The sequence below is a fragment of the Phoenix dactylifera genome, chromosome 7, assembly GCF_051530095.1.
Source record: "Phoenix dactylifera cultivar Ajwa chromosome 7, Ajwa_hap1_PhDact_Kaust_v1.1, whole genome shotgun sequence".
Taxonomy (NCBI): Eukaryota; Viridiplantae; Streptophyta; class Magnoliopsida; order Arecales; family Arecaceae; genus Phoenix; species Phoenix dactylifera.
Genome location: NC_143196.1, coordinates 7383644 through 7401623, shown reverse-complemented (window position 1 = coordinate 7401623; position 17980 = coordinate 7383644). Strand labels below are relative to the sequence as shown.

The 17980-nt window shown below is 35.0% G+C and overlaps 1 protein-coding gene across 6 annotated transcripts; it reads left to right on the top strand.

Moving 5' to 3' along the window:
- The first annotated feature begins 5632 nt into the window (after nt 1–5632).
- Nucleotides 5633–17611, top strand: LEW1 (Undecaprenyl pyrophosphate synthetase family protein). 6 transcript variants are annotated; one of them, XM_088701147.2, is made up of 9 exons: nt 5633–5793; nt 6098–6149; nt 6841–6866; nt 6969–7129; nt 7403–7455; nt 7611–7812; nt 7955–8051; nt 16446–16528; nt 17308–17611. In XM_088701147.2, the coding sequence occupies exons 2-9, from the start codon at nt 6102–6104 to the stop codon at nt 17313–17315; spliced, it is 678 nt and encodes a 225-aa protein (XP_088557273.1). In that variant the 5' UTR covers nt 5633–5793; nt 6098–6101; the 3' UTR covers nt 17316–17611. The 6 variants fall into 6 exon arrangements, with proteins under 6 accessions (XP_088557273.1, XP_038983341.1, XP_088557274.1 ...); XM_039127413.3 differs by having other exon boundaries at nt 17258–17611; XM_088701148.2 differs by lacking the exon at nt 6841–6866 and having other exon boundaries at nt 6982–7129; nt 17258–17611.
- The last annotated feature ends 369 nt before the right edge of the window (nt 17612–17980 follow it).

The following is a 17980-nucleotide window of genomic DNA, read 5'->3' as shown; positions in this document are numbered from 1 at the left end:
GTAATTTATAATTAACTTCTAGTTAGGCAGAGCTCTAGAAAATATATACTTTATTTCGTGGTGGGATTAGGGAAGGAGGGTCTCAAATTTTGTGAATTTTAGAGAGAGTAAACTTTCTCTCTCATATCTATTTAGTAGGTACATACATACATACATACTATATATGTGTGTGTGTGTATAAATAATGATGCCTCGTAAGAAGGAATGAGTATAACTCATCAATTGCCAAACACAAGTTGATTAATTGTAAAGTTACCAATTGGGGGCTCAATGAATTTCTCAATGGCACTTTAAGGGCATCTCAAAGCATTTTTCATAATATAATAACAGAATAGAATATAATGATTGTTTTAATGAATTATCTAATATTATTAAGGTCCATGATAATGCAAATAACCATACTTATTTGTATTGTTTACTGTTTTTTGATAAAATAGATTTTTTCGAAATGCAATTTGTCACAACAATGAAGTTATTTTTGGCTATTACGTGTTATTTTCTATTATGACATAGCTCCTAGTTACTAGCAGTCTGGCACATGCAATTCTTATCAAGGAAAGAAGATAAATTAAGTGATAAAGTATAATTAGAAAGTTCAATCTATGAGTTGAATTACGAAAAAAAGATAGGGTTCAATTTGCTTGGGAGTTTTATGAAGAGTTGCAATTTGAATTTTGAATGGAAAAGGAGAAAGAGAGCATATGAGGAGTTCATGGGATAAATAATATATTTTTTAAAAGAGTTTCTCAATACAAAAGTCACAAATATAATCAAAAAGAAATATTTTATAATTTCAATACTGTCATTTTATATAAGTTAATTTAATGGCTTATTGGATCTAAGATCCAACAGTTTACTGAAGTAGGGCAGGATGGCAGGATAGAGTTGCCCCCAACCCACCACAATCTCTTGGCCCTCTCTACATTTGGCTCTCCCATGAACATCCCCCCCAAGCTTGATCTTTACTCTCTTCCTCTTCTTCTTCTTGGTCATCGAAACAATTGAAGCTCCAGCCACCTCGTCAGCTTCCCCTCTTCTGTTCATCCTCTCTCTCTCTCATTCTCTCTCTTTCATCCCTCCTCTTTGTTCAATAAGGCCACGATTTGTCATACCACCACAGCAGCTTCTAGTGAGCTTATCTCTCTCTCTCACACACACACATATTTAGATTATTTTTCGACCATTCTTATCTCTTCTCCAATATAGTAATACTTTAATCTCCATAAGATCTCCACAATATTTTAAGCTTTGGCATCGCCATTTATCGTCACTACTAGCAATTGAGTAACCATCGCTTACTCAGACAGTATCAACCCTTGCTATATGGGTGAGAGGGTGGGGTTCAATTCCAGTTAGAATCAAAGAATTGGGTGGAGGTAAGGTAAAAAGGTAGGATTAGCCTACCTAATCTGTTAAAAGAAAACACGTTAAATATATGGTTATGGCTATAGTACTTTTTTATATTATATATATACATATAAGTAAAAGATTAGCCTGACAATCCAATAATTTGGGGCATTTATGGTATTTTATTGAGAACCGGTTGCCAAGTGACAATCTCCTCACCTTCTTGTCTCATGCACCACACCACCAACTATTCCATCAAGGTTATCCATGGCCTGATCTTGAACCTCAAATCCCCCTTTGCCCTCGTCAAGTCCCAGCGCCATGCTGACATGCTGCTCCTCCTCCTCCTCCTCCTCCTCCTCGCCAGGCACAACATGAAGAACAACTTCAAGAGCATGGCGCCAAATGCCTTTTTCTTCGCCCCCGCAGGTGCCATCCGCCCCCATTGACCACGCCCTCAAGAGCCGCATCCCTGCTGCACGCAAGAACGCCGCTTGCATCCTACTCCGCCTCTCCTGGATCGAGGAGCACAAAAATCGCCATCGCCTTATCTTGCATACAGAAAAAGTTTGGAACGTTTAAAGTTAATCGCTCTTTCGGCAAAGTTTGAACCTTCTTTCTTTTGACTGGTCTTGCTGTACTCATGTGTAAACAATATGAAATGCCCAATTTTTTTTTTTTTAAAAAAACATAATTGATCCAAAGTCTCACATGATACATTATAAAAATAGAAAGTGGAGAACAAGAAATTTATATCAGAGAATGAGCTGGTGTGAAGGGTTGACGAATTTGAAGCAATCTTTTACATATCATATTGTGCCATATCATTTACATCAAACATTGGCACCATATCAGATAGCCACTTGTGTGGGAGCATGCTAGACCGAAAGAATTTTACCACATAAGGTTGGAAGCTAAAAGAATGTAAAATAGCATTTGACAGAAAATGAAGAAACTAGTTGTAGATGTAGGTCAACCAGAATTGCTGTTAAAATTAATGTAGTACATTTCAATTTCGCAGGTCTTATATCAGTTACATAACAGAGGTCAGAAACTGAGACCAGTGGTTGAAGATTTTGCAGGTGGCTAGTCAACAATAAAAACTTAGAACATCTGATTCTGGGATATGCATCCAAAATTCCATAAATCACCTGCCCAGGTGAAGAAAACCTCTTAAACAACAAAATTTCAGGTCACAAGCTGGAATATTTGTCACCACATCAAAAATGATCAAAACATGACGTTTTGTACCTCGTTGCTTCTTTCTTAATGCACTGAAATTGACGTGTCAACAATATGTTTCAATATATAGGATTGTTTTGCATACATATCCTTCTAAATATTAAAATTTAAGTGAATATTTTTTCAAAATTAATATTTATACGCATACGCTCATTAAATATTTATTTTGTATTATATCCTTATTTTTTTTCTTTTGCATATGTTTCCATGCCATCTAATGTCATTAAAAAGTTAGCAGTTTACAATTGAAATAACTGAAATACTCTTAATGAGCAAAAATACAAAAAGAAATGCTAATAAGGATATACATACAAATAACAATTTTGCTAGAATATTCATATAATTTCATACATATAGAAAGGTATACATGTAAAAAAAAAATTTAAATTTTTGAATAAATACGCTCATAAATATTGGAATTTGTATGGATACCCTTCCAAATTGATACTTGTGTGCATGCCATCACAAAATATTATGCTATAATGGATACCTTTGATATAGAGATTCAGCTGACGCGATAGGCCAAAATCATATTTATTTAAATTAAAAATTAAATAAAATTATGAAATTATTTTTTTACCCCGAAGTGGGTAACTGATTAACGGATTTGTTGGAAACTAATATCTTTACATCCTTTAAGAAATTTTCTAATATCTCTCGATCCCTCTTTTTCACTCCTCCATCTGGAATTAAAACTATTCTCTCGACTCCCTTCTTCACCAGAGACAACCTTTCTCTCTCTTTGTTGTTCGTCGGAGTTCTCGCCATCACAATTTAAGTCCCTCTCATTGCCGCCAAAGTTCTTCCTTTATTATATCCTTTTTTACATAAAAATGGTCCTTTAGTTTTATGGATTATTTAAAAAAAAGTGTTGTGAGAGAGTTGCAATATTTATCTTTTAGTGTATGAGATTTAATATGTTTACCTTTTAGAGCTAGAAAATTTCTTATGTGCAGGCTAGTAGTTGATTTAAAGTTGATGTGACAAGATGGGCCTTATATACTAGATTTTTTCTTCTTCCAAGAAATCAAAGCTTCAAAGAAAAATGGCTTAAGGTGCACAACATAAAGGGCGACTTTCAACTACATGGCCGTAGAGGTTGTTAGTAAGTTTGAAAAGTTCTGAAGTCCTCCAATAATTTTGCTTAGGGATAATTGATGTTGTTCTTCGACCCACGAGCACAGCAGTAGTAAGGAAGCTTGATCATTGCAATTTATCGTACATTTTTAAGTAATTCTTGTCATGCCCTGAATCCAGATCATGACACGGCCGTGCTATTGCAACCTTATGTATACAATAACACAAAGCCACTTAAATTTTTTTAACAAAATGAACAATTTTATTCACAAATGTCATAACATGATTCATCAAAAGGGAAAAGTTGAAAGCTTCTAAAATTTTTAACATTGTATATTCAATTTTTCCAAACCGTGGACTATCTCAAGCTCCTTGCTCCTAGCAAATCTATTTATCTGTAAAAAAAATGGATAAAGTGGTGTGAGCTATACGGCTCAATAAGTAACCATGCACAATCTTACCAGATCAAATATAATGTACTTCATGCCAATGCATTAATTTAAGAAGTTAACACTTATAACATAGTAAGCATTTCATATAGCATATATTCAAATCAGTCATAAAATAGTGGATGCCCAATCATGCAAGTTCATAAATATGGATATGCATCTTTTAAAATTCTTGCCATTATTTATGCTTTGAAATTTGTATCCTCATATGATAGTACAGCTATGGCCGTTTTTATTGCCACGGCAAGGCCTTTCACAACTATTATTCTTTATTGGCAGGGTTTATACGAAGTTACTTTTACCTATCGGCGGGGATCGTATGTCGAGTTATTCTTACCCATTGGTGGGGGTCATATGCCGAGTTACTCTTACCTACTGGCAGGGGTCATATGCCAAATTATTGTTACCTACTAGCGAGGGTCTTACATAGTAATCTGAGAGTTCTTAAAGCATATCATATTTTTCATAAAACTTACTTCATAAGTACATTAAAAATTGAATAATGGCATCATAATATGCAAAAATTCATGATTATGTTGCAAACTTTATTTTTCCATGCATCTTTCTATATCATCATAAATCATGTGTACACAATATATAGTAATCAAGATTAATGTTTTTTATCCAAAATCATGCAATACTTGCTACACATGCTTAATCCTAATTTTAAGAAACATAGTAGTAATATACAATTTTATATTTAATTAATTTCATATACTTGAAAATAATAAGATTGTGTCAAGGTCACTTACCTCAATTTGCTTGCAAAGTCCTAGGTTCAGATGACAATTCTCCAATACCTAGTAATATCATCAAATTATTTGTTACTTGCATATTCAATTTCTATTTATTTACATTCTTTTCTTAATTGAAATCATTTATAGCCCATCCATAGGATTCATTTTCATTTTCAAGCCCATAGCCTAATTTTATTTCTTGTTCAGGTCTGATTCAACTTCTGGTTCAGGTCTAATTCAATTCCTGATTCATACCTGTTCAACCCCTGGTTTAGGTCTATTCCAACTTCTGGTTCAAGCCTGATTCAACCTCTAGTTCAGGTCTGATTCAGCTTTTGGTTCGGGTTTGATTCAATTTTTGATTCAGATCTGATTCAACTTCTGGTTCAAGTCTAATTTAATTTCTGGTTCAGATCTGACCCAATTTTCGGTTCAGGTCTGATTCAATTTCTGGTTCAGGTCTGATCCAATTTCGACTTCGAGTTCAGGCCTAATTTAATTTCTGATTTAGTCCCAATTACAGAGTTCTTTCATTCAGGCCCAGTGATGTAAACAGTTAATTTAGGAATGAATTGGCTCGGCCCAAGGCCAGTTACAGGGCTAATTATTATTTTATTTTATTTATATTTATTTATTATCTTAATTCCTTATTTATTTATTTACTATTTATTTATGTATTTTTCTTTTTTTTCTTTTTTTCCTTTTTCTTTTTGTTTTCTTCTTTTTTATTTTCTTTTCCTTCCTTTTTCTTTTTTCTTCTCTTCTTTTTCCAAAGCTTCTTCTCTCTTCTTCCTTTTCTTCCTCTCTTCTCCTTCTTCTTCTCGAAGCTTCCTTTTTTTTCCCTTCTCTCTTCTTCTCCTTTCTTCTCCCGGGAAGGGAGGAGGGCGATCTCGGGAGGGGGCCGGCCCGAGGCCGGCGGCTCCGCGGTCAAGGATCCACCGGTAAGTGGCCCTTCCTTCACGCCGCTCATGCTCCTCTTAATCTCCCAGCGAACAAACGCTATCACTTCAAACACGCTCGCTTCTACTCCTCACCGCCGAAATCTCTTTTAAGACTGTTGAGAACTTTCTTTTGTAACCCTGTGGAATTATGGAGACCGATTGGCACAAACGACGCCAGATGTTCTTTTCTTTTCATCTTTTTCGTCTTTTGAAGTACCGATTAACTTAATATTTCCATTCTTGTATTCAAAGACCCGAGCTTAATTGCATTGATCGGTTGGTTGCTCTTGTTTTCTCATTGCAGATTTATGGATTTATCCGATGAAATTGCAAGGGTCTTAATCCCCCCTCTACAAGTAAGTGGTTCGCTTTTTAAAAGTTATGTGCTTGCACTTGTACTGCCAACAATGTGTTCTTGGAATGGCTTGTGAGAACTAATGATGTGTTCCTGAGTAGTTTTGAAGCTCATGCTTTGCCAAGTTCTTTAATTTGTTCGATTGTCAAAGATTACTGGATTTGGTTGATCATTAGTTGGAGTATTTGTCTTGAAAACTGTTTGATGATTGACAAAGTTTTCTTCTTTTAAAAATAAGAAGTGGAAGTGGCACCCTGATGCGAATTTTGCATAGGAGTGGTAGGAAAGGATTTTGTTTGAATAGCTTGGTTAATAGGAAAACAAACCAATCCTTGATAAATTATTTGATTCATATGTTTTGTTTTCTTACAAGGTTGTGTGCCTGGTTGTTATGGGAGATTGTCTTATTGATTATTATGCAATTGGTTTGAGAATATATAGTTTGCAATAATCACTGCCTTTTTTTTTGGGAATATGTTGAGTTAAATGATCACTTCTTGGCATCCCCTTAAGAAAAAAGTGTAATTTCCACACGGTTGTTCTTGTTTTTTTGCCAGTCTTTCCTTGCTTTCCTTTCTCTGTGGAATTTTTGGACAAATAAGGTTAAATGTTGACATGGTTCATATTTTCTTCCCTCCTTTAAAAAGCATATGTTTGAAGTTGGCTCTTTTTATGGTTCTTGGAATATGCAGAGGGTCCAGTCATCCAAAATTTTGAGGTTTACTCTGGGATTTTTCTGGTGTTTACTCCATCTTCCAGTTAGCATCGTGCATCTTGGGTCTTATCTGATTAAACAACTACTTTACTATATGATTTCAAGTGGATTACTACAGAAGTATCAAAATCTCCAATTAGACAAGCTTCGGTACCTGGCAATTGTGGTAGAAAGTGAAGAAGCTAAAAACACTACAAAGATCAAGCAACTTTTGAGCTGGTTGTCATCTATTGGTGTGAAGTATGTAACTCTTTATGACATGGAAGGTAAGCATGTACACTCATTCCTTTTCAACAAATGTCATATACTCTTCAAGGTTTAGTGAATGATTTGGATTGTATATCATTCACTTATTGTTGATTACAATGTTCTATGAATTCTGCAAAATAGAGATAGAAATATGCAGGTTGGTTCACATTGAAGATTTTGTCATATTGTGCATTACTGATGCATTATATATGTCCTCCCACTATTTTTTCTCTTATAGTTTAAGTGATCTTAAAACAGGTGATTTATTGTCATTGTTTTTGATGGTTTAGGAGTGCTGAAGAAGTCAGTGGAAACTGATCTAAAGAGCTCAGAAAATCCAAGTGTAAGAACATGATCTGTGAGATGAACTGTAATTTCTAGTTTCATTATGTATTCTATGCAGAATCCTTGACTTTAGGAAAAGACTACTTATCATTTGATGCTAAATTATCCTTGTGGATGATGTTGAATTCTAAGATAATTTACTGCAATATTTAGGTTGCCGATGGAAATGCTGTGGCTTCAGTTCATCAAGAAAGAATGACAGTAGAGCTTCTTTCTTTCTCTGATGGTAAAGGAGCGGTTGCTAAAGCAGCTAGCTTTCTATGTTTGCAGTATCTGGAAGGTGATTCTGTAGGCTACAATAAGATGGAGCCGGTCTTCACAGAAACTGATGTGACGAATGCTCTAAAAGCAGTAGGTTTGTTCTTTTTCTTCCCTTACATGCAAGTCATACTAAACTTATGTTGTGGTTCTCTTCATTTCTTGTTTGTCTCTCGTATGTAGCTTAGGTGTTTATTATAGCTGCACTCCATGATGTATTTTAAATTCTTCCTGGTTAGGTCATGGTGGACCAGATCCTGATCTCCTTCTTGTCTATGGGCCTGCTAGATGCCATTTAGGATTTCCTGCATGGAGGATACGGTACACAGAGATTGTGTAAGTTTCATTGTCATGATTCATGAATGGAAAAAATTCCATGTTCCCTTCTCTGTACTCCAAAAGAATAATGAGGGTAATAGTAGTAATAGTTTTCTGTGCCAATTTTTTATTATCTTACTGTTTTATAGCTAGCATATATTTTCTCATTGTTAGTTTTTAGTAAAGCATATGTTATGTAATGCATATATTAGGTAGAGGATCAAAGATTATCTAATGACATGGGATAGCCTACTTTAACATGGTACCCATATCTTTCTTAGTAGTATGTTGATAATATAGAGGTCTGTCATCTTCTATAGAACATCCCCTTTTTAGGGGCAAATGAACCATTATTGTGACCATCTTTAGTGTTACCAGTGTTATAGAACTACATGGAACCTGTAGTCCAGGTCAGAACAATTTGGACCATAAGTCAATTGACATCATAAGTATGTGAGAGGACTGATTCTTTTTCTTGTTATATATATATTCCTATAACTCAGCTTCTGTGTTCAGTAACCTGGGTGTTTATTGTGATTTTGAGTCCAAATAGATGTAATGCATGATATTTTAGTAGATTTTTTCTTTTTAATTAAAATTTGGGTGTTTCTCTATGTTGGCTAGGTCCCCATAAATTGAGTTTCCACTGTTTTGGTTTGCTTTTACCATCTACTTTTTTGTATGCCAGCGCAAATATTTCAGTTTTTTTTAAACTTATAGAAATAAAATTAGCTAGAACAAGGGAAGATTTTTGAAATTTTTATGTTAAATATTCTTTAAATGTTTAATTCATGCATCTTTCTTATATAAGCCATGATTCAGCTAATTCTAGTTGGGCGAATTTAGCGAACCATGCAATTGGTGGCCTATTGCACTATAAATGCTTAATGAATTAATGAAGGACATCTAACATAGACTAAATTACATCCCATATTCCATATTGGATAAGAACTTAGGATGTAGACAATATTTTGGATTGGTGATTAGTATGCTCATGATATTGAATTCTATTTCAGTTGCATATTTATTCAACAGAATTCTATTTCAGTTTATGATTTGCATGCTTTAGCAGTTTCATGAAAAAAAGATGGAGATCGATAATACTGTGTTCAAAATGTTGAAAAGAAAGTTTAAGCAACGAAGATGGACATTGCAGATATTAGGATATCAAGATGGATGTGGTAGACTAGAAATTGTAGAGTGAGAAGTGAATACTTATTCTAGTTAGAGGGGGCACAGGAGTTGCACTGATGGAGTATAAGGTGATAGATATCAAATTGAGATGGCATAGGGATGTATCATGAAGATGTTAGTGAGCCTGAGTAAGGTGCTTGAATTTGTGTTGAAGGATCTAAGAAGGGAAAGGAAAATCTCAGCGGACAAGAATGGAAGTTGAGAGAAATGACTGAATAGTTTGCAGTAGCACTAGAGGTAGACTCAACTGAAATGGTTAGCTTGTTTGTTGGTTCACTTGGTTCGGTTTCTAGATCATAATTGTAAGCCTGTCATTGAAAATCAATTAGGTTTTCTTAGTAAAATGAACATTTTCTATGTTATTTATTTGTTACAATTTTAGAGCATTTCTTATTGTTGTATAAAGTTCAGTTGTTTGTTGGTTCACTTGGTTTGGTTTCTAGATCATAATTGTAAGTCTGCCATTCAAAATGAATTAGGTTTGCTAAGTAGAATGCAGATTTTCTATTATATTTATTTGGTATGATTTTAGAACGTTTCTTATTGTTGTATAAAATTTTTACCAAGAAAAGGTCTAATATCAATCTAGAGAAACGTTTGACAAAACCATGGCCTGAACTTATCAAGGTACGAGAAATGAATAAAAGAAGAGAAAGACAATGAGAGAGTTTTATATTTGTGAATTAATTAAATATTCTTTTTTGTAATAATTCTTTCTTCTTTCTTCTTTTCCCATTATTACCAAACTGCACTGTGAACCAGTTCACTTTCTGTCATTTCAGAATTCACTTGTCATACAGGAATTAGGTAATTATGAATCAATAAAGCTAACACCAGCTGGTGGGGATAAGGCATGATGGTTATGTTTATGGTTATTTATTTTTCTATTTTAATATATAAGTCCAACATTTATATCTTCTGCCACTTATTACTTATTTTTATCCAGATTATGCCAAGTAATATCTGTTCTGGTTGTATATTGAATAACGAATCAATATATAACTCTTAGTTGACTTTCAATTTTTTGCTCCAAAAGTAAAACAAGTTTTGTTCTCCAAGCATGTTTTTTGTTGCTCTAGTTTTGACAACTATATAAGGTTTCTAAAATTTTGTCCTCACTTCTTTTTCTCTTTCAAAAAATCATTTCTTTTTTGGTCTCTAATATTTTTTATTGGCTGCATTTTATTAAATCAAAGTCCAATGGTGTTGGCTGCTTTGACTCATCTATTGTTGGTTATGGTCTTAAGGGCTTGATATACTCTGCTTTAATTTACTGATTCGTCAGTGCATATTTGTGAAATGCTAATCAAACCTGCTTTAGTTTTTAAGTCATTGGAACCAACGATTAGAGTAGCTTATGCTACCATTGAGGCAGTCTAGTATGATATCATATGCTTCTAATTCAGGAACCTAGGACCAGAATAATTAATAGCTGTTAAAACTTAAAATTGACCTGACCTCATAACCTATCTCCTATAATGAACATATGATACCTCAAACTTCCAAAGTCTGTAAATTTTGGATTAACTCTCTCTCTCTCTCTCTCTCTCTCTCTCTCTGTCTTATGTGTGCACATCTTTATATTTGGTAAGTTTCTTATGTGGAGGAGGGGATTTTTTTATGTAGAGAAACTTGTTTGGCAAATGGAATAGAATAGTTAAGTTTTTGGAAGGTATATGGCTTGCTGATGCAGCCTTTGACAAACTCTTTTTTCCACTGATGGCAACTAATTGAACAATTAATGTTAGTGAAGACTGTGAAATTTTGATTGACTTTGGGATTTGGAATTTGTTCTAGAGGAGAACTATTGCATGAGGTGAGGCATTATGCATGCCTCTTCCAGCTTTCAACAAATAGTAGTATTACAGTTGTGGTGAAGTTTATTAGTACCCCTATTTTAGTTTGGGGTAAGCTTGCTCCTTACAATATATCGCTTCTGTTGGCTACCGACAGGAATTAGGATTCTCATAGAAAATTACATCCAAATTGTCCTCTTGTATGTTGTTCCACTTTCCATTTATCACATGCGTAGAGACATGAAATTAGTCAATCACCTTCTTGTGCATAGCAATACTTTTGCACTCGTGTAAACCTATATTACCTAGGAAAAATGGTTGCAATCTTGTTGTGTCCAGACTTTGTTTGGTTGCTGCTCACCCAGCAAAAACTTTCTTTTTCTCTATTACTGAAAATCATTGGCCTGATGTTGCATGTGTGACATCTGCAGCAAGGTATTAGGTCATGGCATGGAATATCTATAAGGTGCCATACTGTTAAAATTTAAATTTGATGGGATTCTTTGTAGATGCTTCCACCAAGAACAATGTTGCCTTCAGTTCCTTTCTTAAAAGCTTTTGACTTTCTAAGAGTTATAGAACTCTTTTGCCCATGGCTGTGATTTCATCCACTCTACCTTCAGTGTTATTTGTGAAAGAAAATTATTAAGCAATAATGTGTGAGCACAGGTATAGGATTCCACAAATCTGTTTATGAGAGTCAAACTCCTTAAGCTACAGAACAAGATAAATGATCTTCTCTGTATGTACATTTGTGCGCACAGACATGTGTGGAAATGATGAACAAGATGTTGAAGGACTGAAACTAATGGGATTATGTTCTCTTCTATTATCACCAAGTCGGCCATAAGCCTCTGACCTCGGTCCCTGAGCCTGTGAGTCTGTTTTCTGCCCATCTATATATCATTTTATGTGCATTCTCTTCTTTCAGAATTACACCCCATTTGTTTTAGTTCTCTGCCTTTAAAGGAGGAAGGATAAATTCATCAAGCAAATTATGAGCTTTTTCAATAAATGTAGTTAGTCTTAAGGCTTAAGGGAGAACAAACAAAAATTAGATGGTGGGCCAGCCATTCATTCTTCTTCCAATGTGCATTGCATGAGCTAGACGCCAGGAATATTAGCATAAAATAACAAGCCTTTGCCAATCTATATATATATTGATTTATGGATCAAATATGATGCATCAAAGTTTAAGAATGTTGTACTAGCATGTATTAATTGTGACTGATCTGACGGGGAGAAGGAAGATTTCTTTCAACTCATTCAACTCGAATCTCTCGAAAAAAAACTAGAAGAAGATGGAGGAATCTCGAAAGTAGGGCTTTAAGTTTTCTTTTGTTTCATTGATCCTTCCACCTCTTAAACTGAGGTACATAGCTTCTATTTATAATACTAGTAAGGTCTTCCCTTTTACAATTTTGGTTGGATTCCTCTTCTAGTTCGAATAGGACTAGATATTCTAAAATAAATATGATTAATAAAAGTATTCTAGAAAAAAACTAAAATTTTTGAGAAGGAAGATCTCGACTTCTACATCAACTCTACTTTCTATCGCTCCGCCTAATTCTTCTCGAATAGAGCTACGTCCGGCCAAAGTCTTATCCGAAAATAAAACTTTCGATTTGATCAGTCTGCTTCGGAGACTAAACGATGGAATTTCGGCCCGATTCAACCTTCTAGCCTAAAGTTGTAGATCTCGAAAAGATATCCAATTTAAAAAAAAAGATCTCAATCGGGCATTGTACAACCAAATATGCGCTTTTAAATTTGGTCTGCGACTCGACTTTCCGATGTGGTAGATCTCGCTCCTTAATTCTATCCAGCCCTGCTCGTAGTGATTAAAGTGTTCTACATTGAGTCTGATGATCCTTCTGAATACTTGTAAAGGCCAAAGTGTTCCACATCGAGTCTGGCGATCCTCCAGAATACTCGTAGTGGCCAAGTATTCTACATCAGTTTTGGGGATGCTTCTGAATTTTCATAGTGGTCAAATTAGTCCACATCGAGTTTGGTGATCCTTATGAATTAGAGCTCTCCTTGTTTAGAAAACTTAGCTCCTGCTAAATCAGAACTGAAGATGGAGAAATGCTTGCTTCCCTGTCTCGCGGCTAAACCACTTGGTTTTGCTTGAAGATAGAGTTAGTGCTTGTGTTGAAGGCATTGCCAATCGAGACATGATCTCAGTGAGTTAGGCTATTTTCTCCTCTAGTTGTGTGAGACGTTCCATCATCTCATCATTCGTCGAGGTAGAAGTAGCAATCATATTTGCTTTTGTCTTTCAATTTACTTCAAGCACGAATAGCCCTTTTCCTGACTACTTGTACTACTCGCGCATTTGGACCATGCATTAAAGCCTCCATAGATGTAGAGGACCGATGCTCTGATACCTACTTGATCTGATCAGATCAAGTTGGAATTTCACTAGGTAAGAGCATAGCTCTGATACCAACTTGATTCAATCGAAGAGAAAGAAGATTTTTTTTTTTTTTTAATCTGGTCAACTCGGATCTCTCAAAAGAAAACTAGAAAAAGGAGGAATCTCGAAAGTAGGGATTTAACTTCTTTTTTTTTTGCCATTGATTCTTCCACTTCTTAAATTAAGGTACATAGCTCCTATTTATAATACTAATGGGGTCCTTCGTTTTACAATTTGGGTTGGATTTCTCTCCTAGTTCGAATAGGACTAGATATCCTAAAATAAATATAATTAATAAAAATATTCAAAAAAAAGCGAAATTTTTTTAGGAGGTAGATCTCGACTTCTACATCAACTCTATCTGATTCTTCTCGGATAAAGAGCTACGCTCGGTCAAAACCTTACTTGAAAAGAAAATTTTGGTTTGACCAATCCGTTTTGGAGCCTAAACGATAAAATTTCGGCCCGATTCAATCTCCTAGGAGGTTGGCTCAAAGTTGTAAATTTCGAAAAGATACTCAATTTAAAAAAAAAAAGAAGATCATCTCAATTGGGTATCGTATGACCAAATTATGGCCTTCTGAAGTTTGGATTGCGATTTAGCTTCCTGATGTGGCGGATCTCACTTCCGAACCCTGTCCAACCCGGCTCGTAGTAGTCAAAGTATTCCACTTCGAGTCTAGTGATCCTCTTGAATACTCATAGTGGCTAAAGTGTTCCACATCGAGTTTGGTGATCATTCTGGATCAGTGACTTCTATCCAAGGAGTTGGTGGCAAATTCTTGACCAAGGAAATTTTGGGTTAGAAATGAATATATGTTGAATGTTGATGTCCTTTATTTCATTTAGGTAATCTAAACCTTATAATCTGAAATTTCCAAATGCTTCTAACTTCTAGTCACTCACAAGCATGCACTGCAATTTTTCGAAGTCATTCTTAGTCTGATGACCATTGTACTAATGTTGTTTTATATTTTTGAAGTCATGGTTCATATATTTTTGCTCAATGAAATAACTATATTTGTAGAAATCTATAATATATTGAGCATGTGATCCAGTGGAGAGAAATATGAAATATTGATGTGATCCTATCTGATTTTAGAGTCTTTTTTTACCCTACTTCCTGAGTGGTACATTTATGCATACCTTCGACTGCTGTACTTGTAAATGATACTTGCCTCCCTAAAATGCAGATGCAACCAAGAGACTTGTTTACTAAACAAAGGGAAACTTTCAGAATCAATTTTTAAGTTTAGGGGAGAAACCTTATGGGAGTTTTCATTGTAATATAAATATAGATGTTTATAATAATTTATATAGGTGGTTCCATGCTTTTAAACTTTTTAAAGAGCTTTGCCTCCTTGCTCTTGTACTAAAATCTACTCGTACCCACTCTCGTCCAGGTATCTAAGATCTGACATTATGTTTCAGAAATTGTCCCTTATAGATCAATTGATATTCTTTGTATGTAGATGCATGGGCATGGGTCTAGCTAAAACAAGGGGGAAATAGATATCCAATTTTGTAATCACTAGATTGCGTATATTACTCAATTATTTTTGAGTCCCAATCTAACGACCGGCAGGTTCTATATGTTGCAAAAATCCGTTTTATCTAATAATTTGAATTTGTTTTCCATGTAAGTTTAGGAGTTTCAATATAATAAACATACCAAATTATGTATGTAACACATACATGCATATGTACCGGAGTGTGACATGTGATCACTTATTCATGTAATTTCATTACTCTGATTTTTGGGTTGTGCATTTCTTCTCTCCCTTGAATTAGGAATTCAAATAAGTGAGGTTATACTTATTTAAGATGAAAATAGCTATGATAGTCCACTAAGTACGGGATGGATTGATGTGATTCCTCTACGCCTAGGACACTAGAATATCGAACCATGAATGAAGAAAGGCATGAGAGAAAAGCATATTGGCTAGTGATTTTGAGGCCTCAATTCTTGACTGGAAAGGACCCCAAAGGCATCTACCCTTCTATAAGCTCCCAAGCAGTAGGAGGAGAATCTGATCTCTGATTGCATGCCTGTTGAAGAATGAGCCAATGTGATCTATGACTACGTGCCTGTTGATGAATAAGCCGGGGACTCATATGTAGTGGCTTGGTTAAGGGAACCCACCGGAGCCGCAGTTAAAGTGAGTCTTCATAGGGTGATTGTCACTGCTTATGGACCTGAACTTGGGTGATTCTATGACCAAGATGGGAGATGGACAACCACACAACCAGAGCCTTGGGAAAGGTGGAACAGTTGGGAGTTCGGGTTTAGTATTAGAATAGATTTATGTGTACCCACTTGATGTAACCAATTTTCTGGGCTTTTCTTACAAATTTAGATTGCCCAAACCTCTGCAAAGCTTCTTCTGACTTTGCATGATATTGGTTCAAGGATTGACATAAGCTTCATGAACTCATGGCTGGTCTTTGACAAAGTCATTGTGGCGGCATACTGTATTGTATGAAGATTAGGGTATATACATCAACCTAAGCATGTCTGGATATGCATTGATGTGAATGCTATGAGTTTTCTGATTGATGCTGATGTTTGCATATGATATCTTCATTTCTTGCACCAGTAGAAAGATGCAATTCTATGCTATGTTTATGTGCTTTTGAGGCAAAATCAAGTGACATTGATTATTAATCATGGGAAATATTCACGAAGTAAAGCTCATGCTGCCATTCTGATATTCATTTTCCTATTAACTAACTAGTTTTATCATTCAATATTAAAGATCCCAGTATGGTTCCATATTGTTGTCTGTTTCCGTATATATTAGAGTATAATATAATTCTAAAGTTAATATAAAAAATAGTCTACTTCTTGAGGAATTGGTGTTGTGCACGACCACATGGATGAGCACATATTTGTGGAATGAATGTTGGGGGGTTAATGCTTGTGTCCTGTTTCTTTTATTATCCTTTTAGTTTTTTTTTCGCATTTTAATCTACTGAACTGAAGTTTCTTTTGCTACTTTTCAGACATATGGGATCATTGAGATCCATGAAATATGGTGCAGTTGTGAAAGCCATTTATGACTTCTCAAAGAAGCACCAAAACTATGGTAAGTACCCGACTACTCGGATTATGTCTGCAAGCTAACATATTTTATGTTACTTTGTAACCATTTGCTCTGCTATATGTAACTACAGAAGTCTCCTGTGTCATTTGTGTGACTGGTCATCCTAGCATTGTAAAACACTTCCAGTTTTATCTAATGTTAGATTGATATGAGAGATGATAAAGATACATTTTCTCCTGTTTGCACACACTCAAACTATCCGGTGAAAGTACTCTAAATATACATGTAGTCAAATCAGAAGTGCGTCTACATCACCATTGAAAATATTTCTAAGCATAGTCATTCAGCATTCCTTGGTTGTGTTTAAATGAAAGTTTGAGGTTCACAAAGGCTCCCAAGGTTCGGTATGATCATTCCCCTCTTTAGCAGATCTACCCTTCTCGATTCTCTCTAGGGTTTGAAAGAGATTGAAGAAATGGGAAGTTGGATGTACCAGAAGATAAAGTGCGCACACACGCATGCACAAAAAACAGGTTTCTTTATCAATTTATGCATGCATTAATGAATTCCAAAAATTTCATCAGACATCAAACGCTTATTTCTCTTAAAACAGATGTATGCATTCCATGTGCTCTAAATACTATCAATATGAACCTGGAGGTAGTTGATTCTTTATCTTTGAAAAATTTTAGCCTCCTTGCTCTTCATTGGATCTTATGTGTGGTATCAGGAATGCTGAATGTTCTGCCCATTGAACTATTTTCATTGCAGAGAACATGCCTCAATTTGTTTATGAACATTTCTAATCTCTACGATCTCAGGTTCATGAGGCAGATTTTGATTGTACTGCAATAATCAAACAGCATAAGGTCTCTGAGCTCCAAATGGTCAGGCCAGTCCATCTGCACAAGTCATGCCCTCCAAAGCCAACGAAGGATTGATATTACCTATGTAATCAACACATTAAGTTTCTAAGTAGTCATAGAATGATGGCGATATTGATTGCTGCAATCAGCAAGAAATGAAAGTGCCTTATAAAGCAATTTTGCATCGGCAGTGTCAATCATATATATGTTTTTTCGCTACTTTTATTTATAAAAACATATTTAGTGCTCCCTTTATACATATTTTTGAATCAAGGATGGTAAACTCCTCAAATCGCTTGTCTACTCCCTGTACCTATTACTGTCGTTATTGTAGTTTCACTAATATATATCAGCAAAAAGTACAATAGTTAAATGAAAACGCTATATTGTTTCCATTTCTGTTATGTTTACACCATTCATGCTTTCTCATAAGTTTATTTCAAATTTACAGAAACGAAAGAGAAGATAAATCAGCAATTATGCACCAATCGTTTGTTAGAAAATAATATCATTTATGGAGTAAAAATAGAGCTAATATCTTGCATGCTTGTGACGAAAGGACTTCGTTTCTTTAGCTGTGTGATACGGAGTTTCTAGTAGCTATTAGAAATTCGTGTACTCCTGATTC